The 26065-nt window shown below is 41.0% G+C and overlaps 1 protein-coding gene across 1 annotated transcript in view; it reads right to left on the bottom strand.

Moving 5' to 3' along the window:
* Positions 1-26065, bottom strand: part of MYO3B (myosin IIIB) — a 394690-nt gene that overhangs the window by 187797 nt on the left and 180828 nt on the right. Inside the window, exons 17-22 of the mRNA XM_035008358.1 lie at positions 24640-24766; positions 23643-23853; positions 22687-22834; positions 21289-21442; positions 20060-20148; positions 18206-18335 (exon numbers count right to left, since the gene is read on the bottom strand). Coding sequence (XP_034864249.1) covers positions 18206-18335; positions 20060-20148; positions 21289-21442; positions 22687-22834; positions 23643-23853; positions 24640-24766 — 859 coding nt within the window. The remainder of the gene's footprint in view (positions 1-18205; positions 18336-20059; positions 20149-21288; positions 21443-22686; positions 22835-23642; positions 23854-24639; positions 24767-26065) is intronic.

Consider the following 26065-nt stretch of genomic DNA (forward strand, 5'->3'; position numbering starts at 1 on the left):
CCCAAAATGGACCAAAGATCTTAAAAGACACTTCACCTAAGAAGATACACAGATGACAAATAAGCATACGCAAAGATGCTCCACATCACATGTCAACGGCGAAATGCAAATTAGAATAACAATGAGACACCACTAGACACCTATTAGAATAGCCAAAATCAAGAACTATTGACAACATCAAATGCTGGCAAAGATTTGGAGCAACAGGAATTCTCATTCATTGCCAGTAGGAATGCAAAATAGTACAGTCTTTTTTTTTTTTTTTTTTAGGTAGGCTCCATGCCCAGTGTGGGGCTCGAACTCAAAACTCTGAGATCAAGACCTGAGTTGAGATCCAGGTTGGACACTTAACCATCTGAGCCACCCAGGTGCCGCAGTATAGCTGTTTTTGGAAGAGAGTTTGGCAGTTTCTTACAAAACGAAACATACTCTTAGCACATGACCCAGCAGTCCCACTCCTCAATATCTACCCAAAAGGACTGAAAACTTATGTCCACACAAAATCCTGTTGCCAAAACTTGGAAGCAATCAAGATGTATTTCAGCAGGTGAACAGAAAAATACACTAAGGTACATCCAGACAATAGAAAAGAAAATGAACTATCAAGTCATGAAAAGCCTTGGAAGAACCTTAAATGCACATTACAAAGTGAAAGAAGCCAATCTGAAAAGGCTACATATTGTATGATTCCAACTACATGACATTCTGGAAAAGGCAAAACTATGGAGACAATAAAAAGATCAGGAGTTGGGGAAGGGATGAATAGGCAGAGCACAGAGGATTTTTATGGCAGTGAAAATACTCTGTATGATACCATAAGGATAATGGAGACATGTCATTATACATTTGTCTCAACCCACAGAATGTACACCACCAAGTGTGAATCCTAATGGAAACCACAGACTTTGAGTAATAATGATATGTCAATATAAGTTCATCCACTGTAACAAATATACCACTCTGGTGGAAGATACTGATAATGAAGAAGGCTATGCATGTGTGGGCAGGGGTTATACGGGAAATCTCTGTTCCTTCCCCTCAATTTTACTGTGAACTAAAACTGCTCTTTAAAAGTAAAGTTTTTTTTTTTTTAAAGCAACATCATGCTGACCAACAAGCAAATGAATTAGAGTAACAATTGTGGATGCAAATGATAGTAAAAAAGATCGAATAATATCAGGCTTCCATTCAGCTCTGAAATTCTACCTACGGTCGTAAAATCTTAAAAGAACCCTGAGGTTGGGGAAATAAGAAAGAACCAGATAAAGAAGATAGAACTAAGATCTGCAGAACGTATTATTGTTTCTTAGCAGTTTGGTAGGCGACAGAAGGAGGAGAGGGCAGTGATGGTAGTGTGGCTTAGATAAATGGAGGAAGTGTAAATGATTTTTACCGAGACCTGAATATATAATTTGTCAATGCGCTCTTCACAGCTGATCACCCTGAGCAACTAGCAATGGTTCCTTTTCTGTGGTCTCTTTAGTTACTCCTCCTTCACTTTGCTGTTGTGGCTACAGTGAGCTTATTCAGATCCCCAATTTTTATACCACTCTTCCTAGCACATGAGAGAGGGGACAGAAGTGTAGGTTTTTCTCCCTCCCTACAATATTTTCAAGATTAAGGAATTCAGTGTGCTTATCTTTAACATCTTCATAATATATATTCTCCTAGTAAAAAAAATCACGCTTCTTTCAGATTAGACATTAGCAAATACCCACCATTTTGAAAAACTGGGTACTAATCTGAATGCAATCATCACTATGTAAATCTTTTTTCTATTGAGTCTCTGCAGGCATAGTTATCCAAGTCTATTTTTCACATTTGCCAACTATTTTGCTTTACTCCAAGGAATGACTATTCCATATCACCTAGCTCCTTTTTTAAAGGACCTAGTCTGAACATCCAGGTGCACATCTTTGAGAAAAACTACAGAATCCAGAAAATAAGGAGAGGCTTACTGAGAAAGGCAACATTCTGCAGGAAGCAAAACTTACAACATGCCTAATTGGTCAGCATTACTCATATCTAACTATAATGCCACGGGTTTTCTGAACATCCACACACCCACATTTCTCTTTTATATATACGATTTTTATTTTGTTGTTGTTGTTGTTACCAACTCATAAAATGGCAGTGCCCAGAAAGTTTTACTGAACCTTATACGTATCATGGTGTTGAAGGATAAAATTAATCTATTTTTATTTCTTTCTTAAGTACAGGCATTGCCTTTTTGAGACCTTGGCCTTATGATACAGACCTTGGCCTTGTGATATAGCATACAAAATAACCCTTTGATTTCAAAAACTTTGTAAATTAAAGTCTTATCCTACATATGGGGGGGTGCCATAATTACTGATCTTTTTTTTTTTTTTTTAAAGATTTTCTTTATTTGACAGAGAGAGACACAGTGAGAGAGGGAACACAAGCAGGGGGAGTGGGAGAGGGAGAAGCAGGCTTCCCGCCGAGCAGGGAGCCCGATGCGGGGCTCGATCCCAGAACCTTGGGATCGTGACCTGAGCTGAAGGCAGATGCTTAACGACTGAGCCATCCAGGCGCCCCTACTGATCTTTTTTTTTTTAAAGAACAGAACCTATTAAGAATAAAGGTCAGCAAAAAGATTATTCCTCTGATGAAGTAACTCTACAAGCATCACAACTCTGTGCTAATTCTAGAGGCTGCAGCTAGTCAGTGTCCTTGTGTCTGAGTCCTTTCAAGTCAATATAAATATTCTACCTTTCATGGGTATTTTTGTTTAGGAATGATTCCTTATAGAGATTATAAGCCCTTCGAAGCCAGGCACCATGTATTTCTATTCATAATCAAGGTTTAAATGTTTCTAGAGAATGTCTCATCAAAAAATATTTCTTTAGCACCTGCTAAAGACTTGCAAAGTGTCCTACAAATAGTAGATGCTAAAGAAAAATTGTTTACTGAAGATGCTCCAGTGCACCAGAACATTTTAGATGATTTCTACCCTTGCCTTCTAGGGATGGATCATATCCACCATCTCCTGTCAAACTTCAGTATCACAGATCCTTCCTTCAATCATCCAAGAATGCCATGGCTCATTATCTTAAGGAGATAAGCAATTGACTGTGAACCATTTTGCAGAGTTATGTAGCACCACGGATGAGTAATGAATCTGAATGAAACAGAGTTATGGTTTAAATGTTTCTAGAGAATGTCTCATCAAAGCTAAAGATGTTCCTTGATGTAACACTGAAAGCTACCCATGAATCTAATTAACACTGTCTTCTCATTGGAGTCTAAGCTCCATGAGGGAGGACACTAGGTGTATTCTATTTACCACTCTATACCTAGTGGTCTATTTAGCAGAGAGTAAGCATTCAAATACATGTGAATGAATGAGTGAATAAATTGTGCATTAAATTTTTACTTAACATTACATCCAACACTCTATAAGAGCAGGCCCTAGTTCATCTTACTCCCTTCCACGTAGCCTGACCTTCTTGCTGGTCTTTGTCCATGCCATGCTCCTTTCGTATTCCAGACCCTTTGCTCAAGTTATTTGAGGTCTGGATTGCAGAGGTGAAGTAGTTAAGATTGTGAGTTCTGGGATCAAACTACCTGGGGTTTGTCTCAGCTCTGCCACTTACTGGTTAGGAGTGCTTGAATGAGTTACTTTCTTTGTATCTGGGTTTTATCATCCAGAGGGCTGGACAAATGTTTATTGAGCTTTGGGAACAAAGTGTTCTTATTAAATTTATAGTTAACAGAGTTTCAGTGGTGAGTATAGATGCAGATGTTGCTGGTATAGGGGATTTGATTAGAGCCACATGGAACCCCTAGAGGTCCTAGTTGGCCAAGGAGTTTTAGTTAAAGCCAAATAACTTGACTCAGTGGCAACCTCTTCAGCATACCTTTTGAGATTTACAAAAATGTTATTAATTAGAGATTTGATTAATCAGAGTTTTATAGAATATCCAATTTTCTACTGCCCAGAGCCTCATTAAATGTTGGGTTGGTTGACTAGAAAGGAAAGCAAACAAACTGAGGACTTAAGATTTGAAGGTTTATTTTATTCTGTTTATTTTCTTAAGATATTATTTTTAAAACACAGAAATCACAAACTCTCAACAGAAAGACAGGAATAAAGAAAGACCACAGTACTATGTTAATATTATCCATCTTTTAAAAAATGCATCAGAGATAAGGAAATTAACATAGAAATCCACTTATCTTGCCCTATATTTGTAACTTAGTTCCAGATCAGAAAAGAGTTAACAATTCTTAAATACTAACATTCACTAAATGTTTACAGGGTAGTAGATACTGTGCTAAGTGTGTGAAATGAATTTTTAATGTGACAATCCTGTGAGCTATGGCCCCAATCCACAAAGGAAGGAAACTGAGGCAGAGAGTATTCAAGTTTCTTGCCTGAGGTTGCATATCAGCAGTGCAGAGCACTGAGCAGTCAACACCAAGAAAGCCCATCACCTGGGATGGCCTAATTTAAGATTTTGCAGTAGTTTCAGATTTTTGATCATATCCAAGGCAGACCACTGAGTAACTGATGGGACTGCTGCCTGGCCAAACTGATTGAACCCAATTGATTTTAGATGATGTCTGGATTTTTTTGTCATTTACACACCAAAACAGGTCAACCACCCAGTGATCCCACTGATTACTAAGCAATCACCATTGTTGTGGCTAAGCCAAACCTAATCATCTGGAAAACAGTTGATTTGGTTTTTGTGTAACCTCAACTACCCTTGTGAAATGCAAAGAATGGAACGACTTTGCTAAATACAAACCTTAATAAAATCTAAGCAGCCCTCTCTCCACTTCCAGCTCTCAGGTTCAGTTTGGTGACATTTTATTTGGTTTACTGATGTCTCACATGTGCAAGCCAGTAAAGTTCACAATTGTTACTCCATACAGCTGTGGTTTACAGCTTTTCTTCGCACACAAGCTAGCACCACAGCAAAATGATTAACTTTTATATGCTTCTAACATATGGACCAGACTGTCAGAAGCTAGTCTTGTATTCTAAAGAGAAAAATACAGTTTCTATTAATACGATCCAAATTCCTGGGGAAAAAGTGTTAAATTGTGATCCATCTCTAAGTAGAGAGATTATAATTATAATGGTTTTATTTCTGATTCATTTGATTTGCAGTGCCTGGAGTTATCCTTTAGGAAGGGAAGGAAGGAGGAGGGTTAAAATGACCTGAAAGCCCCATTATAAAGAGATTTTATAGTGGGATAAATTAATAAACTGTAAATGGCCTTGAGACTTTTTCTCCAATATGAGCTATGAAATAAAAGCAAAGAACCTTTCATCTTAAACGGGAACATATTTCTTTTCTATGAATGAGAAGGATGCTGGCTGAGAGAAGCAGAACTTACTTTTCTTGCATTTTTGACCACTTGGAAAAAAGTCACAGCTGCCACATTTGCTATACTTGACAGGATCATTAAAGAAATAAAACAAAATGTCTCTAAATTGAACTGCCACTTTAGAATAAAATGTACATTCGCTGTCACATTTAGGAGCTATGAAAGAACTATTAAAATGTGTTGAGGAAAGATAGTGGATCTGATTCACAGTAGATACTAACGTTTCCAATATTAGAGCCATTATCGCAACTCATTATTGAGCTCAGTTTTTCCTTCTCAAGAACATAACATCAACAGGGTCCCTTGAACTAAGAAAGGAACTTTTGGGAATGGATTTAAAACCCACATGACAAGGTTGCCCTGGAAAAGGAAGTCAGGGAGAAAATCCTCTGATCAGCATTGCCTCAGCGGGCCCCACTTGACTCCTGACCCTCAAGATGCTTTCCACAAAAAGCAGTTTCTTGGTTTTGGAAGCCCTGTATGTAAGAGGCATCTCTTGGTATTTCTGCAATAAAGCTATGTATTGGATTTTCACAATCAGTATTCCCCACACTTTTTGACCACAGGAATCTCTTAGTCACCTCACACCTCTTCACATCCCACAAACCTTGTGCTTCATAAAACACATTTTGGGAAACACTGCTCTCACTACTGACAATATGGGAATATTTCTATCTCTGCTAACAGAGTCAAGAAAAATTTTTAAAAGCTTATACTGGAACTTGGCAAATCCAGAAGAGCGATTTCTCTCATACACAGGAAAATAGTCTAATGTCAAATCTGGACACAATAAAATATTGTTTTATGAAGAGAGAAGACTTTATTTTCTTTGGGAGGATCAGCAAGAAGGGCTCTTTGTCATCTCTGCACTTCTCTTTAAAAGCAGGAATGAGGCACTTCTGTGGCCAGGACAGCGATTCATCAGAGCGACAGCTATTCAATATGGTAACTACGGAACATGTGGAATGTGGCCAGTCCAAATTAAGATATGCCATAAGTGTAAAATACCTACCAGATTTTGAGAACATAGTACAACAAAAAAGTAAAATATCACATTGGTAAGATTTATATTGGTTACATGTTAAATGATACTATTTTTGATATATTGAGTAAAAATACATTATTAAAATTATTTCACCTTTACTTGTGCTATAGACTGAATGTTTATATCCCTCCCCATTCATATGTTAAATCTTAACCCCCAATGTGATGGTACACACATGCACCCAGAGCCCCCAGGGTGACCGTGTTTCTGAGCAGGGAGGTGGGGCCTTTGAGAGGTTATTAGGGGATTCATGAAGGCAGAGCCCTCAGGAATGGATCAGTGCCCTCACAAAGGAGGCTCCAGAGAGCTCCCTTGACCCTTCCATCATATGAGGACACAGTAGAAAGGCTCTGTGAACCAGGAAATGGGCTCTCATCAGTCACTAAATGTGCTGGCACCTTGAGCCTGGATTTAAAGAAATAAATTTCTGTTGTTTATAAGCCACCCAGTCTATGGTATTTTGTTATGGCAGCCTGAACAGACTTAGACAACCTGTTTCTCTTCATATTTTAAAATGTGATAATAGAACATTTTACATTACACTGGACAGCATGGTTCTACAGACCAAAACACAAAAGAGGGCCCAGTGAAAGCTTTCAAATTCCAGACTGAAGGTTTGGGCTAGAGATTATTAGGGGTTTGTCTGTTTGACCTTAAGGTTCCATCTAATCGGGGGAGGTTTTTCATGCAAACCCCTCAATGTGCAGATGGTAAGCTGGTTCAGAGAATTAAATCCGAGGGATACAAAGTAGCAATCTATATCTAAGTCTCCCGACTTAACAGTCCAGGGCTCCTCCACCACAGCTGATGGGGTAGAAGAAACTGAAGGCCAACTTTTAAAAAGGAAAGAAACACTTAAGTTGCTTACGTTTAAACACAAAGAAAATAGCACTTGGAAAATGCAAACTCAAAACCTAAAAGCATTCAGGGATAAGGGAGAAAAAACTAGAATTACAAGAGATGCTCTCTGCCCACCACCACCATACTACACAGGCATTTTGTCTTCTGCAAGGCTTTTGACTGAAAACCATTCACAAAGGGAGAGTTAAGAAGCTGTAAAGGTTCTCCAGGGGCTGTCCAGCTGTTGCCAGGAAGCTCTGCCTCCTCCTCCAGCCTGTTGAAGGGCAGAGGAGGATGCTGCCCGTCACAGAACTTCACAGAGGCAGCAGAGGTTCGGGCAGTCAGGTAAGGGATGGCCACACATCACCCACAGCCCCCAGGATGGTCACATTTCTGAGCAAATACATGGCTCTCACGCTTCCTGGCACAGTCTATACTTTAATCCCGTGTGTGCTGTTTGCTTCTGGGACAGCCCCCTCCCACCCACTCCAGCCAGAAGGGGGCTAGCAATCTATTTTAGATGCCAGATGTAACTGCAATTACACCTGCACTTCTCTGGTACCTGAGTCCAAACAGGGCTTCACACTTGTTCTTCTAGATTCAGATTATGGAATTCTAAGTGGAGTTCTCTGAATTTCACAACTTGTGAACATAGATGTCCGATGATGGTGGGCTTCCAACCGACACCGCAAATCACAGGGTGGTCCAGTATTTCTGACGTGCTTCTAGTGCTCTCAGGACCACCAGGAAATTCTGGTCATAAATTGCACTCCCTGCTTGAACAGACAGATCTACTGAGCATCTCCTATGTGCCAGGGGCTTCGCTAGGAGTTGGAAAGAGGAGGTAACTAAATAGATAAAATCCTATCCTCATGGAATTTACATTCCAGTGGTGCAAGGAATTGGACCCACCCAAAACTTCCTGGAGGAGGTGAGGCTAGGGCTGAGTTCTGGAGATTAAAAAAAAAAAAAAAAAGGGGCGCCTGGGTGGCTCAGTTGGTTAAGCGACTGCCTTCGGCTCAGGTCATGATCCTGGAGTCCTGGGATCGAGTCCCGCATTGGGCTCCCTGCTCGGCAGGGAGTCTGCTTCTCCCTCTGACCCTCCCCCCTCTCATGTGCTCTCTCTCATTCTCTCTCTCAAATAAATAAATAAAATCTTAAAAAAAAAAAAATTTTTTTTAAAAAGATTCAGAGGCAGGAGAGGGGGAAGGATGGAAGGTGTGATAGATATGAGCGTGGGGGTGGGGGACAGACACAATTCCAGAAAGCAGAATGCATGTGGGCAACGGTGTGGAGCTGTGAAGTACTGTGAACAGTTCTGACTACATGTTCTCTGTATACATAAAACAGAAGGCACCCTCTCTGTTCTCATGGGGCTAACAGTCTTCTCAGGTAGACAAGATGGTTACATGGGCAGAACTGCATAGCTGGGTAGACCAAGCACTGAACTAAAATTCTGATGACAGATTGTTGGAGATGAAGAGCCCATGTAATTAACATTCACTGTTTCTGTTACTCATGAGTGACTTGCCCTGTTCAGTGCCACTTGCCCTATTCCTGAGACAAAAATCTGACTCTCATCTGCTCCAGGCTGGTGCTGGGATGAATCCCCAGTTAGTGATGGAAACTGCCAGCCTCCTAGGGTCACATGTACAGAAAGCTTTGTGGCTCTCTGCTGTGCCTGGAGCATGAAATCAGCATACTGAGGCATCCCAGTTCATTGGGGATAAACATTGCCTTTTCCTGTCATTTCCCTCACCCACAATGACCCACCTTTCTGTGAGGATGGCAGTTCTCTTAACCATATTTCTGCCCCAGTTCATAGATCTTTTAGATATTTTCTATTAAAGATCACTTTTGGTTTTAAAGATATTCTTATTTGTTTTTAACTTTTGATATCATACCAATTCAAAGCTCTTTTTCCCATTCTCCCTTTCCCTCCAGACTGGATTGATGGCGTTCATGGCTTGGGGGAGTCTTTTCTTTTCTCCAGACTAGTTCATCTGGTCAGCAGAAGGGAGAAAGGAAAAGGGAGAGAACAGAGCTCTCCTTCCCTGACTGGGTGAGGCTGCAAACACTCTCTGGCAGGTCACAGCTGTCCTTGGGTTTTTTGGGGAAAGGTGGTGGCCCCCACATGTCCCACAGGTAGGGGGCTCATATCAAACAGCTCCCTCAGCTATTAGTGATCTGTGATAGGTTGCATCATATCCCCCCACCCAAATTCATATGTTCAAGTCCTAACCCCCAGTACCTCAGAATGTGACTGCATTTGGAGACAGGACTCTAAAAGGTGATTAAGGTCAAATGGGTGATCCAATATGACTGGTGTCCTCATAAAGAGAGGAGATTGGGACACACAATATACACACAGACCAAGGAATGACCACGTTAGAATACTGAAAAGGCAGCCATCTGCCAGCCAAGGAGAGAGGCATCAGAAGAAATCAAACCTGCCAACACTTTAATCTTGGACTTCTAGACTCCAGAACTGTGAGACAATAAATATCTCTTGTTTAAGCCACTTTTTATTTGTGGTGCCTTGTTATGGCAGCTCTCATAAATTAGTATAGAGCCTTAAACTGGGAGTCAAGATTTGGATTTTAGCTTTAGTTTCTACCTTGCAGGAGTTACCAAGTTATTTAACAAACATTTATTGAGGACTTACTATGCACTGGGCATTGCTCTGGGTTCTGAGTATACCGTGGTAAAAAAAAAAAAAAAAAGACATAAGGTCTCTGCTCTCAAGGAGCTTACAGTTTAGCATTGGGGATGGGGGAAGGAGGTGATACATAGAGAGGATAACGTTAGATCCCAATGGAGATAGTTAAACAGGGTAATGTAACAGACTGAGTATGGAGGTGTGGGGCCACTCTCCATTGGGTGGACAGAGAAGATCTCTCTTTGGAGATGATATCTGAGTAGGATTCTGGATCACAAGATGGAGACAGACTGTAAGATCTGGAGAAAGAGTTTTCCAGGCAGACTGAGCAGCTGGTTGCAGAGTCAGGAAAAGGCTTGGAATATCTGAGTAAGAGAAGGAAGACAGAAAGTGAGGGGTAAAGATCGGGACAGAGAGAAGGGCAGGGACTGATCATGTTTGTAGAAAAGGAAAGGAGTTCGGATTTTTTTTTTTTATAGATATATTTATTTATTTTCGAGAGAGTGCATGAGCAGGGGGAAGGGCAGAGGGAGAGAGAGAGAGGAAGCAAACTCTCTGCTGAGTGGGGAGCCCCACATGGGGCTCAATCTCAGGACCCTGAGATCACAACCCGAGCTGAAACCAAGAGCTGGACACTTAACCAACTGAACCACCCAGGCACCCCAGGAGTTTTGGATTTTATTCTAGGTGTGATGAGGGGCCATTGGAGGCTTTAAGCAGGGGAGTGAGATGACCAGAGTTACATTTTTTAAAAGACTACAGTTTAGCTGTTAGGCTGGAAAAGGCAAGAGTAGAAACAGAATTTTGTTCAGAGGTTCAGGTGAGAGAAGCTGTAGATGCATCACCCTGCTCTCTGCTTTCATCTTCACACGGCACTCTCCCTGTGTGTCTCTATGTCCAAATTTTTCTTTTTTATGAGGGCAGCAGTCATATTGGATTAGGGCCCACCTTGATGACTTCATTTTGCCTTGATTACCTCTGTAAAGGCCTTATTTCTAAATAAAGTCACATTCTGAAGTATGGGGCTTAGGACTCCAACATATCTTTTTGGTGGTGGGGGAAAACACAATTTAACATATAACAAGGAGTCAAAAAGATGGAAGACACTATGTTGATGAGAATGATCACATTAAGAGGGATAAACAGATGATGCAGAAGAGAAGAGAAATAACTTCATGATCAAAGTCCTTGTGAAAGTGAAAGGGGAAGGAATAGAGAGAACAAGTGGAGAGCTGGCCTGTAATAAGGGCAGGCATAGTCCAGTCATTCAGAAGGAAGACAGAAATGGGAAGAGATACAGGTGGTTGGGTAGATTTGGTTTCATCCATCATTTATTCAGTAAGCATAAACTGAATGGCTACTATATGCCAGGTAGGATACAGTAATAGACAAACCAGACAAAAATCCCTGCCATCTTGGAACTTGCATTATGGTGGAGGAAGGCAGACAATAAACAAGATAAATAACTGTATATGGTATATAAGGTAGTGATAAGTGCTAAGGAGAAAAATAAAACAGGAAATGGGAATATAAAATATTGAGTAGGTAGACATTTTAACAGGAAAAGCAGATTTTGATAAAAGACCTAAAGAAAGTGAAGAAGCTAGCTATGGGTATGTCTTGGGGGAAAATATTCCAGATAGAGGGAACAGCAAGCACACGGACACCTACATGAAACCTCCAGCTAACATCATACTTAATGGTGAAAGACTCTTTCCCCCCAAGATCAGGAACAAAGGAAGGATGTTTCCCCTCTTACCACTTCTATTCAACATTATAGTGGAAGTCCTAGCCAGTGAAATAAGGCAAGAAAAAGAAATAAAAAGCATAAGAATGGAAAGAAAAATAAATGTTCTTATTTATAGACAACATGACTGTCTATGTAGAAAATCCCTAGGAATCAAAAAAGCAAAAACAAAACTCCTACTGAGTTTAGCAAGGTTGTGGGAGATAAGATCAATCTGCAAAAATCAATGGTATTTCTGTATGCTAGCCAGACAACTGAAAACAAACAAACAAAAAATGTATACTAGCTCCAAAAGTTGAAATACTTAGGTATAAATCTAACAAAACATATACAGAATCTGTATGCAAAACAAAATACAGATGACCCTTGAACAACACACGGTTTGGGGTGCCAAACCCCTACATGATCAAAAACCCACAAATAACTCTTGACTCCCCCAAAACTTAACCTACGAATAAGCTACTGTTGACTGGAAGCCTTACTGAATAACATAAACAGTTGATTAACACATATTTTGTATGTTATATATATTATATACTATATTCCTAACAATCAAGTAAACTAGAAAAAAAGAAAATGTTACTAAGAAAGTCATAAGGAAAATACATTTACAGTACTGTACTATATTTATTTAAAAAGTCTGCATATAAGTGGACCCACCCAGTTCAAATGAACTATGTTATTCAAGGGCCAACTGTACTGATTAAGAAATCAAATAAGATCCACAAGTAGACATACTGTGTTTGTGGACTGAAAGACTCAACATAATGAAGATGTCAATTCTTCCCAGACTGGTCTATAGATTTCATGCAATTCCAATCAAAATCATAGCAGGATTTTGTATAGATATAGACAAACTACTTTTAAAATTTATATGGAAAGGCAAAGGAACTGAAATAGCCAAAACAATTTTGAAAGAGAAGAATAAACTTGGAGGAATCGCACTACCTGTTTTAAGACTTACTATAAAGCTACAATAGTAAAGACAGTGTGGTACTGGTGAAGAATTAAATACACAGATCAATGAAACAGACCCACACAAATATAACAACTGATTTTTGACAAACGCTAAAGCAATTCAGTGAAGAAAAGACAACCATTTCAATAGTTTTCGAGCAACTGGACATACTTATGGAAAAAAAAATGAACCTCAACCTCATACCTCATAGAAAATTAACTCAAAATGGATGCTAGATCTAAATGTAGAATGCAGAAGTATTTATTGAGCATCTACTCATACATGGCTCCACACACATGGGGCGCACCCTGGTTCTCAGTCAGTCAACACCCCCACACAAGTTTACCTTTCTCACCCTACAATTGTTCTCTCCAGGAGCCTGTCCTGACCACCCACAGTGTTTCAGATTGGCATCAGAAGCCCACCCTTGGCTCAAAGACTGCCATCATTTATCCATCTTGCTTCCTTCCCTCTGCCCTGAGTCCTTTCCTCATGTCCTAGTCACTTAATTATCCCACTGCCTTCCTCTCCTTTCCAGTGCTATAGACCCTGGCTTAGAATGCCTCATTACTTCCAGACTGCTCAATTTTTTTCTACTCTCCATTAAAACAAATAAACAAACAAAACCACAAAGAGAAAAAACTCTTCCGGGGCACCTGGGTGGCTCAGTCGGTTAAGCGTGGCCTTCAGCTCAGGTCATGATCCCAGGATCCTGGGATCGAGCCCCACGTGTGGGGCTCCCTGCTCAGCTGGGGGCCTGCTTCTCCCTCTCCCTCTCCCTCTCCTTCTGCCGCTCTCTCCCCTTGCTCGTGCTCTCTCTCAAATAAATAAAATCTTAAAAAAATAATAAAAATAAAAATAAATTTAAAAAAACTCTTCCAAGAAGTCTTTACAATTAAAAGAAGTTTTATCCCATACGGACACATATTTCCATGACTTTTCCCTCTATTTTTACTTATACAGACACAATGCTTACATTGTCCCCATTTATTGACTTACATGCCTATTCAGAATTTACACTATTTTGTGCATACTTTATACATTTAGGATACGCACTGTCTGTCCCTGACTATTCAAATTGGGATTTTCTTTTATTCCTTCTAGAAAGCATCTATGCACAACACAACATCTAGTTAGACCCTAAATATATAATTATCTACTGACTGAAATACACTCAAATTAAATAGAAAGAAGCAGGTCTCTGCTTGAGGAACTCACCCCTCGGGGCTTCCTGACAGGGTTGGCTCATTAGAGCTGCTGTTTCAGGAGGAGGCAAGCACTGTCCATGTCTGTGACCCTGGAACCTTGTCATTTAGAGTCAGCTCATCCTGCTAGACCCATTTTCTGAACTGCCAGTAGGGAGGAGAAACCATAAGTGGAAAATGAAAACTCCCAGAGACAGTTACCAAAAGGCATCCTCTTAAGAGCTGAATGCTGAATTTGGGGAGTGACAGAATCAGGAACAGGCAACATCAAGTATTTCAGCAGTGATGGTGTTAGTATTTTACAGATACAACGAGGGGGCTCATCTTGCCCCTCCCCCATCCAAATAAAAAGAAGAACCAGTGGAAGTCAAGATAAAGCGAATTTACTGTTGATTTTCACTTCAAAGAAATTCCAAGGGAAACTACCTGGGAGAGCTTGGGCAGGAGAAAATAGAGCCAAACTCAGTTCTAGATTCTGAAGCAAAGCCAGACTTGGAGGCTCGTAGAATATTCCCTCTGGCACTGGTCTTGTTTTTTCTAGTTTCTTCCAAGTTCTGAACTCTTTTAAAACCCCAAACCCTTACTTGGAAGTCAGAATTCACAATTCAAAGACAGAAATGGATTTTTCAAGTTCTTTTTGAAACCTCTTCTCTGTTTCCTTGAGCCTTTTGAACTTTTCTCTAGTTTATTAGTAGCAAGTGGAACGTCCCCCAAACAAGAAAATATGCGATAAAACCTTGTTATAACATCTTTCCTTTTAATGTTTTTCTACCTAGATCATGCAGTATGAAAAGTCCCAGCTGAAGATTTAGAAAGCAATGTTGCTGCCACATCAAATTTTCACGCATGAAATCTTCAGAGAACTTCCTATCAATAGGAAGAAAATTACAAAGAAAATTTCACCACGTCTGAAGTGGCCCATCTAGAGGCAAGAGAGCGGTCCCATAAGTCTGAGCTGCCTCCGAGCACCTGATGGCCAGTGAGTACCCTGGAGTGGGAGCAGGCAGCTGCGTGCCAGAAGAAGGGGCTGCTGCTCACGGGGCTACAGAAATTTCGGAGAAGCCCTATCTCCCGATGACCCTGCGCCTCCTGACTTCACACCCCACGTTTTTTTAACCTTTTCGGTAGTTGGGGATGTACAACATGAACAGGAAGGTGGGTACAGGAAACAGGAAAATGTCAACTGGATTACTCTCTCTGATTTTATATTATGGTTTTACACAGAGACACACAGAGGTTAATCCTCTCAACCTCATTAAGAGATTAGACCAAGAACCAATACTTCTGTTTTATAAACACTAATGAAGGGATTGTTACCTGCCCAGCAGCCCAGAGAGGAGGCTGATTTAAACAAACAGGAATGTCAGCCAGGAGCTCTCTGATGCCTGCCTTTGAAAGCCAAGGGCTGCAACAGTCTAGCTACCAGGAAACCTCAACTTAAGGGAACAGGAAATCTTAGATAAAGAAAGTTTCTCTTTGCATTTTAAGATCTCCTCTCTCTTTTGGAAAATAAAAGTGCTATTGTGAAATAGAATGCATGTACAGAAAAGTTTGCAAAACATGTACAGCATAACAGATATTGTAACACATAACCACCATGAGGACCACGAGCCAGAGCAGTGCCAATATCCCATAGAGTTCTCTTCATTCGAAACTGAGGAGTCCAACAATGGACCTCTTTTCAAAGTCTGGGGCTAACAGCCTCCCAAGCTTCCCAACTTTGGTTTTTTTCCTTCCTCTCTGTAGTTCATCTCCTAAAGAAGTTTGTAAAGTAACTACCCATATCTATTTACGCTCATTGAACTAGTGACCCATTTAATTTTAATAAGAGAAGAATTTAAGGGTTCAAAACAGAGTAAAAAATAAAAATAAAAACAACCAAGAAAATGGTTTCTCATGCACTGAAAATATCGGCATACTCTTTTTTAAATGCCAGGATGTGAGGGACCTTGCTTCCAGCGAGAATGCTGAGATGTACAACCACATCTGCTTTCATAAGAGAAATGTGCTGGAATGAGTATTTACAATTTCAGTAAAAATAGCACGAACTATTCCTGTCCAGTAAGGTTTTCCCACCTTCAAAGGCTGGAATATACTAAAACCAAAAAATACAGAATATGGATGTTTTAAAACTTAGAATCTTAATTAATATTCTGACCTTCAACACTGGATGCACAATCTCTGAAGAACTGATATTTGAGGGTAAATATCATCATAAGGACATAAATTCTAGACAGAAAAGTGAAGGTAAAGGAAAGTTCCCGTTGCTTTAGGGCAAAGCCATTTTATCTTTATCTCCTCCTTGCTGCCTAAACGGTGTCTTATTATTAGAAGCTGTTCTATAACTGTTGATTGAAGGCATTTTTATATGAATAATTTCAGAAAAAGAAAATAGAATCATGCTTATTAGTTTTGATGTGTTTTTGTGGCTTCTAAATTATACTCAAAATGTGGAGAAAATAAAACTTAGGATTTCAAAAGAAATTATCATATACCATATCAACTCAGGAATACAAGGAAGCTTGTTAGGAAAATATGTTTGTTTCCAGTCTTCTTTTTCACTTTTGTTTCCTCCAGGAGGTATGGAATACAGTTGGAAGGCAAGATTCACAAAGAGTTACAAGACAGGAGGAAAGCTCTTTCAGGGAAAAGCAAAAAGCAAAAAGCATTTAAAAAAAAAAAAAAAAAGCAGAGGCTATCTCTTTGTTCCTGTTCCTCCCCATTTAGGCAATCAAGGGCAAACACAAGGCTTGCTGCAGAAGTCTGACTTCTTGCATCGCGCCACCTAGTGGCCCAGGCTGCGAAATTGTTTTTATTTTGCCAACCCCTGAAAAATTGGAAATTCCAAAGTTGTGAACAGATTTGACAAATCGTTACTCATATTTATGAGAGAGTGTAAATGCCAACTGACAAGTCATTTGGACAGATTTCACTTCAAAGAGTACATATTAGGGGTATTAATAATGAGTGTATCTTTGCCCCTGCACATAAGTTTCCTGATAAGACCTAAGTGCCTGGTGAGGGAGCCCTGCTCACATCTGGCCACTCTGAAACAAGTATTTATAATTTCAGCAAAAACAAAACAAACTACTTCTGTCCAATAAAATTCTCCCACCTTCAAAGGCTGTAATACATTAAAACCAAAAATAGATGTTTTAAAATTTAGAAGCTTGATTAATATTCTGACCTTCAATGTAGGATGCACAATCTCTTTAGAACCAAGGTTTGAGGGTAAATATCTTCATAAGGAGATAATAAATCAAATCCTGGCTCTGCCCAAGGGAGGTGTCTGGAAAGAAAGGTGGAGGCAGCTTTCTCATGGGCACCCTACTATTTTTGTTTAAAGAGCATGTTTGAAGAAAGTTAAGAACTGGTTTCAACTTTCTTCCCAAGTTAAGATGAAGCAAAGGTTGTAGACTGTGGCTTTTTTCTTAGCCAAGTTTTTCATTCCTCTGCATGTTGCTAAAAATCAGACCTGGCAGCCACTCCCTTTTAGCATAGAAAGGCCCCAAGCTAGACATGGGTGCCAATGATTTCAAGAGGGAGTGGGAAGAAAGAAAAGGAAATAATGAACAATGACAAAGAGGCTTCTCCTCCAGTTTTCATAAAAGCATACCCACAGCTGTTTCCAGACAGACCCTCAGCACATAACGCCCTCGAGAGGAAAGTTGTGAGAAGACCTAGTGGGCTACTCGGCCAAAGGTAGCAGATCCCAGGTTGACCAAATGGGAATCTATTTGGCAAAACAGCAAAGACAGGGAAGTTCTGTTCTTTGGCCCTAGTTTTCTAATTCTTCTCATAAGAACTGACAGTGCAGCTAAACAGAAGCCATTAAGCAAAACGAGGCTGTGAGAGGGCAAAGGCCAGGCATGCAGGCCATGATGGACCTATTCTAAGTTGGTTAGGAGAGTGGGGGGTGGGGTCACTGACTGGGTAGTGAGTTGGACCAGGTGACCTCTGAGGACCCCATGACTGGATGACCTTTGGATTTCCCACATTCCCTTCACTTAGAATCATATGTGAACAGAAATAATCTTCCCCAAAAAATTCTAGGTAAACTGAGACCACCCTAGAGTGCTTAGCATGAATTAATGATAACTTATGGTTTTATAAATGGAAGAATGGAAAGAGGCAAGCAGAGAAAATGAGAAGTCTAAGAGTTAATGTTATAAAAAGTGTGTGTACACAGTGCATATACACTGATGATGTGCAATTAAATTGCGAAAGAAACAATCACTTTCCTTTGTTTGCAGTTGGATAGACCTGTACCCCTGCTTAAAGTCCCACACGGGAGGAGTACCGTAGTCCTGGCAGTATTGAGACATGAACAAGGAAACTCCAGCAGTGCTTGTGGAAGCATCAGGCCCAGGGAGGTCGGGGCTCCACATACCTGTTTTGGTCAAAGGAATCGAGAAGAGTTGCTGCAGAAGCTTGTTTTCTGACGTTCTCAGGACCACAACCACATCAGCAGGGAGAGTGTCTCTGTTTTTCTCAAGAACCCCAGAAGCATCGTATAATACCTGCAACATGAACAGCAAATAGCAAACTAGTTGATATCATCCATTGCTGGCGACACTGGCAAGCTGTCTGAGGTCAGTCATTCATCGACCTGTGTAGAGACTTTATCTGGACACAGCCATGCCTCTAAACGCAGACCATGAGATAAGGAGGGAAAAACTGTAATTTTTGACAGGCCAATTTATCTTAACTTCTTGTTCAGGTGCTCTTTGAAGAAAAGAGGCGTATCAAAGATCTATCATGTGAGAATAACTATGAAAATAAACTGGGCACTATATATTGGTCACTCTGCATAAAGCACCTGTCCTATACGGTAAATGCTATTAACTATCTCCGTTATACTGGTGGGCAGAGACTCAGCGAGAAGCTGAGTGATATTCTCATGGTGACAAATCTCACAAGTGGCAGGCAGGCTTCCAAACCCGGGCAGTTTGGGCTCCCTGCTCATAACCACTCTACTGTCGTTGCTCCCCAAGTTACTCACGGCACATGAGTGATGGCTCAGGGATGCGGAGCCATTTTCAGTTCTCACAACGGAAGGGATCCAAGTCAGAGAAATTTTAAGGAACATGCCAGAGAAAGAACGAATTCAGGAAAGGACACTGAGCCCAGAAAGAAAACAATCCTTTTTTCCCCCTTAAAATCAAGAAAGGAGAAGAGAGAGAAAGGGAAGATGGGTGAATAGGAAATTGGTATAGAAGGACAGAGAGACAGAAAGGGAGGTGCAAGGAAGAGGACAGGAATGGGGGGCGGGGCTCAGGATAGACGTGGGTATCCCAGATGTGGAGGACATTAATATATGGTCAGACATCAGTGCTAAGGTGAATGAAGTATTTAAAGGTAAAAACTGGGTTGCAATTTCTAACAAAGATCCAAAATAGATAGTATGCACTATGTGGAGAGAAAAATAATCCTCTTTACTTATATTAGAATTGCCCTCCAACTAACCTCCAGTCAGGCAAAATTAATTTCAATACCATGATATGAATATAAAAAATACTTTCAATAAATCTTAAATCAACAAAATAATCCCAAATGCCTTTTGTTGAACTCCTACCCTTTTTTTGGTCCCAGGTCCTCAGCAGAACCAGAACCAATTAGCCATAATTCCAATGACTCCTTTGAGAGTAACTCGAGCAATGAGTTGTTGGCTGCAGAACCAGAGAATCTCCTGAATTAGTCACCACTCTGCTTCGGGAACTTGAAATGCGACTGAGGCGTAAGTTATGAAAGGTGGAAATTTCAGTTAGTGTTATAAAAGCTTAACATCTGGATGATGAAGTGAATTTGTTTCCCTTTTTATCTAGACATTTTTGGTGTCCTGTAGACACATATAGTTAAAGTGCTAAAAACCGAGCCCCACTGTGATATTAACCCTCCTCTGTTAGCTACACATTTCCCAATGACTTCAGAATGTGCACATTCACGGCTAACCACTGTGAGCGCTATACTATGTTTTCCCTCCGGAGAGCTGTCACTTCCAGGCCAGAGCTCAGGTGAGTGGCAGATGGCTACACCACGGCCACCCCAGCAAGAAGTGGCTTTCTCGCTAAGGGCGACTTTCTGTGAGCAGCACCACCGAGAAAGTTTGGGAATTACAATTAGGTGTTCGCAGAGAATTAAAAGGAGAAGGAAATCTGCAAGCCATTTTGTGAGCAGCACCGACAGGGTAATATGGACACCTACCCTTGTCAAATTCAGGTTTACTGACACACACTTGCCTTACCTTCCCAGCGTAGTGCAGAATGCCAAAGCACAGCTCCACTCCTTTAGGCCTCCAGAAGTATTTGCTTCGTAGATTATCTTCAAATTTATCTGTGTGGATTGTCAGGTTTAAAAGTTACAAGGAGAACTGCTGACTCCTTCAAACAAAGAGGTGCTCCTTGAGCCAGGAGTGACCCAGAATAAGGGATATTGAGGGCAGCCTGATGTTATCATTGTAGGTACAAAGATGGAGAAAAATGCCCCGTTGACATGAGCTTACAATCAAATTTTGTTTAGTTGTTTCATGTTGTCTTTAGTGTCAGGCTATGCCCTAAGATCTCTCATTCTCAGAACTCCAAGCTTGGACACTGATGACACCAGAACTCTGGCCAATTAGCTTTAGAACCATGAAGATATCCCATGGAAGGCAAACAGCCCTGGTATAAACTTATTGTGGCAACTTCTGATGACTTTATAGGTAAAAGGAAACCGCCAAGGGTGACAATTTCAACTCCTAGAAGGGACTCTCTCCCACCAATCAATTTCCTATCTGGGGAAAAGGCTTGAAACTTTCTGTTCTTCCCTCAATAACAATTTTTGCTATTGTTGTAACTGAGGGCCTACTCTGTGTGAAGAACCATGCTAAGTACTAAAGGGATGCAAAGACTGGGGCTTTGCTGCTCTAAATATCTCACAATCTAAGTGAGGGATGAGATGGTGTGCAACACTGAAGATTAGAGAAGGTCAAGAGGAACAGGGATAGGGTGTAGAGGGCCTTTAATGCCAGGAGGAGGTGTCTTATTGGCATCCTATAGACAACAGCAACCTAATGAAAAGGTGGCTTTAAAAAGACTAAATTAGCTGGGATGTTTAGGGTAGAGGGGATAAGTATGAAACCTAGATCCAGGAGACCAGAAGGGTCTTCTATACAAACCTGGACTAGACATAGGTGGGGTCCAAGCAAAGATATGAGAGAAGGGTATGAAAAGGAGGGGAAGCAAGAGCTGCTTATAGGAAATAAGGGAGAAGAAGGTATAAAACTGATATTGGCAGCAACAGGAAAGTGAGGAGGGCTTGGTGATGGGTTTGCTTCCAGACACAAATCTATCAGGACATTTGCTGAAGATTTCAATTCATTAAAAACAGGGTCTATACTTGCATAACCTACCAGGTGGCCAGAATACCAAGTTAAAATACCAATGAACCAAGTTCTCTCCGGAGTATATTATGCCTTTTCCAAGAGACACTCACCAACCAGGGTCTGATCAGTTGCTTGGGGAAATCGACTTTCCTCATCCAAAAGCGCAAGCAGTCCCAGGGGTTTCTGGAGGAACATGTCCAGGAGTGGGCGATTGTCCTCATACGCCACGGGGGTAGCATCAATGCCTTCATTCTGATATTCCATCTGGAGGGAAACAGATTGTGAGTCTCTCCAGCCCGACCCTGGCCTGGGTAGCACAAGGCTGCTTCGGCACGCACTTTCTGTATCTGGCAATGCTGACTGTATGTGGCAAACAGGCAGTTGTATGTGAGTAAGAGACTCTTCTGCATACCCCACTGTTGAAGCTTGGGTTTGGGTCTGACCTACAGGCAGCCTGTGGCAGACAGCTGAAGCAGCCAAAGAAGGGACAGTGTTGTCTCCCAAGCATCAAATTGGTAAGTCGTAATTTAGAAACTGGCATGGAATTGAAGGGAAGCTGAAAAAAATTATTTTGGTGATAAATATGGCTTAAACCAGGAAGAAAGCAGACTTCTACCTTCTACAAAGGATTCTGCAAAGGGAATCATCAGACTGGAAAACTAGAAAACTCCAGACTTCCCGGGGAAATGAATGCAAGGAGCCTTGAGTGAAAGGAGGTCGAGTTTTGTACAGGGTGGGAGGGGAGGAGGAGGGTGATACAGGTTTATCCAGTTCCACTGATAAAACCAATACTGATATCTTTACTCCATATCTTTGTGTTTATGTAATCACGGTACAGTGTGTGTGTCTTCACTTCTAAAACAAAGGGCCCAGTCAGAATGCTTCATTGTTGCACTACTTCATACAGCATAAAGTCTTGGGGTTGGAGTAGAAATTGGGGTGGAGGGGAAGGCCTCCTAGCCTTTGGACACATGAGTGTCACACCCTGTTTTATTTATCATTAAACTCATAAGGGAAAGACTTCCATTTGGAGAAAACCAAGAACATAACCTACTCCTCCCTGGAGACATCCCCACTCCCAAGTTACTGTGGGATCTGGTGTGTAGGGGCGGGGGTGGGAATGACCTATTTGGGAGTTAAGAACAAGAACCTGTGCCCTGAATTCAAGATCATCCTGTGTCATGCTGGACACAATCACAGATGCTTTTAGTCAAATAAAGTAGAAGAGAACGTAGCATTTTGGACAGTGTGATGAAACAGTTTGGAAGCAACATTTAAATAACTGGCTTGTCACCAGCTCCACTCAAGTGAGGAAATGTAACTTTCCACAGAAATCAAGACTTTTTCTCTGGCTAAATTTACGCTATTTATTTTGACAGGACTGTCTCACCAGTGGTTTCTCCTTAGGATCTTTTACCTGTTAGCCTAACAGGGTTCCTGCTTCAAACTGTGGGCAGCTTGGAGACACCTTACCCATCAGGTTTAATTACTTCAGAGTTCACTATTACCTGTTCGAGAGCGAAAACATGCTGGTTGAAATAGTACTGGATTTGCTCATTGGCGATGTTTATGCAGAGCTGTTCAAATGAATTTCTCTGAAAGTTCTCGAATCCAAAAATATCCAAGATCCCTACATTCATACCATCATCTGCATTACTGCATGGGAGAGAAGAAAACAGCCTTTTAGGGAAGGCAACATTCATCTCAAGATGATGAAAATATATGTGCCCACGTGTTTACCAATATATGCACCCACTTACAGAAAAGCAGCATTCAGCTGCCTCTAGGAAGAAACAGTTTGTGTCTGAAACCATTCATTCCTTCAGTCTCTCAACAGTATTTCCAACTTTTTTTTTAAGCAGTAGAATCCTTTAAAATCTCACTCAGAAGCTCCAGATAGAGATTAGAGAGGAACCACTCTGTTCGAAGAGGCTAGAACTGCTGCCCATTCATTCTTCGACCTTCCCGCCCATTAGGCTTAACTGGAAGAATATTCTTTAGAATTTGATGCTCTCAGTTTTTCCAGAATACAGAAACCACTAATGCTTAGGAAAGAAAAGTAGTAGTAGCAGCAATAATATTACAAGATCCCGTGCTTTAAAACTTTTCATGAAATGTCTCATTCTAAAAACAACCCTATAAGGAGGATATTATTATCCTCATTTTACAGAGGAGAAAACAGTGACTTAGAATATGGGGGCTGATCAAAGCGTAGAGCTGAAATGCAAACCCAGTTTGCCAGCTCCCATTCAAGCCTGTTCTCTTCAACACTACACTATAATAGCTCTGTCAGTCATGTGCCTTTTCCATTCTCCTGGATCCCATTCTCCTTTTAGAGGAAAAGACCTGAGAGCTTCATTAAAGAAAACTCAGGAGAGGACCGAACGCTTCCTCTTGCAAACTCTGAGAGACATCGGGGTCGCTGACAGCTCTCCCAAGGCCTCTGCTTCCTGAGGGAACTTGCCATATGTTTCTATCTGGCTGCAGGAGTGTATTGATGCGATTGACAATCCAACTGAAGAGCCTCCCATACAGGGCTTTGGACATGGCATCTCGGACATCCACAGCCCTGTCGACAGTATTGGCTCGGACGATTGTCTCACCGCGGGTGACCACACAGTGTGAGATAAGGGCCTCTTGGAGTTCTTCGGGGCTGATGCGGAGAACGGAGGCAGCTGCAATAAAAGGTAAGGATGACACCAGAGAATGTAGTCATCCATCCAGCCAGCCAGCCAGCAAGCCATCCATCCATCCATCCAGCCAGCCATCCAGCCAGCCAGCACTGACTCAGCATCTATAATGTCCTAGGCTCTGACTAGGCACTTCAGATGCAAAAGTAAATAAGCCAGGTCCCTAACCCCAAGAAGTATCCAGATGGACACAGTATCTCCCAAGCAGTTCTGAAAGCTCTTCACGGGTATTTGATGAGAAAAAGTGAGAGGAGATGATGGGCTTTGGTCAGATAGCTAGGGACTGTATTCTTTTCAAGAGTCACAAAGCACAGTAGTTTATTAAAGGCAGTAAAAGATGCTGCAGTTTAACACAAAGGGTGTTTATTTAAATCACTTTTTTTCTAACTCAGGATTCTCATTCCTTGTGTCACATTACCTATAGAACCTTAAAAATAAATAGGTGCCTGCTTATCCCCCTGCAGATGCTGATTCAGTGGATTCAGACAGGGATCTACGTCTTATATTTTTTCAAAAAATTGTAGATGATTTTCAAAAGTAGCCCGTGTTGACACCATTGCTAGAAGTTACCTGCTATAGAATTTCTTTTCATTTATTTGCAGCTTATGAAAAGAATACTGATGTTCTACAAGACATCCTTTGGAGAATCCTACTTAGTGAAAAAACCCACACTATATTTTACGGCATCTTGAGAAACTACCAAAGTGAAAACTATCAAAGTGAAAGAAACATGCATTTTGGCTACACAGTGCACAGACATCAAATAATTACCATTTTCCAAAGCTTCAGCGTTGGGCACCTCACTTTTATCAGTTTGATGTTGAGAGGAAATAGCTGCAAACTCAATGCTTCCAATATTCAAAATCCCAGCCAAAATTCTGTACACTGAGTGCACCTCCTGAAAAGGACAGCAAGAACCATGTTTGGTTATTGCCAATCAAACCAACAAACCACTAGCACTGCTAGCTGTCCACCAAAGTCCGTCATCCCCCCTTTCCTAGGCACACGAACAAATTTCCAAAGCTCCCTTGCAGTTAGGCAGTGCAACTCAATTCTCAACAAAGGAGCGAGTAGAAAGATGTGGGTGACTTCGGAGCCCAACCTTACGGAAGCAAGCATGCCTCCTCCATGCTTTCTTTCCCATTATTGCTGGCTGGACCTCCCAACAACCCAGCCTCAACTACACAGTTGACTAGGCTTCTTGAGACCAATGACTGCATGGAACAAAGTTGTTCTGCAACATGAACCTCTTACTTTGAAATGCCTCCGTAAAAGACAACTGATCTTCTTTGTTCTTTAAGCCACTTTTAGCCATTTATCCTAACTAATACCAGCACCCAAATTCAGGTATGTTCTTTCTTCGAAATAAGAGAGATGTATCTTTAACCACTTTTGAAAATAGCTTTTATGAAAAAGTTATCAGGACATTCACTGATGGTTCACTGAACATTTTGAAGTTAAATAATGGAGTATATAATTATGAATGACATCAGGAAATATTCTGACTCACTAGAAATTATCTGTGATACTGTGATATAATAAAAACATATATTTGGTCTTCATACCAATTTCTGGCACAAGAGCTAAACAACCCATGGGATTATGAGTAACAGGTGTTAAAGGAGTATCCTCTGTTATTCATAATAAGCCCCTCAACCATAACTGAGTTTGTGCCAATGAGGTAACTCTTGGGGAATGGGGCTGGTTGCTAGAGAGACCACATATGTGATTAAAGGATTGGGATTTTTAGCTGAACCCTGGACTTCCAGGGAGGTGAGAAGGGCTGGAGATTGAGTTAATCACCAACTGACAGTAATTTAATCATCTATGCCTGTGTAATGGAGCCTCCATTATAATCTCTAATTGATGAGGTCCAGAACACTTTTAGCCTGTGAGAAGTGTAAGAGGAGGCAGTACCCCCTTTCCCATTACCCTGCCCTATGCATCTCTTCCATTTGGCTGTTCCTGAGTTGTATCCTTTATAATAAACCAGTAATACTCAGTAAACTGTTTTCCCAAGTTTTTTGAGTCCTATCCAATTATTAAACTCAAGTTTGGGGTATTGGGACCCTAAACCTCCCATTTTATAGCCACTTGGTCAGTGGATGAACCCTAGGACTTGCAGTTAGTGTCTGAAGTGGGGGCAATCTTGTGGAACTAAGCCCCTAACTTATATGATCTGATGTTAACTCCAGGT

Source organism: Mirounga leonina, unplaced genomic scaffold (genome assembly GCF_011800145.1).
Source record: "Mirounga leonina isolate KUSES-001 unplaced genomic scaffold, KU_Mleo_1.0 Mir_151, whole genome shotgun sequence".
NCBI lineage: Eukaryota > Metazoa > Chordata > Mammalia > Carnivora > Phocidae > Mirounga > Mirounga leonina.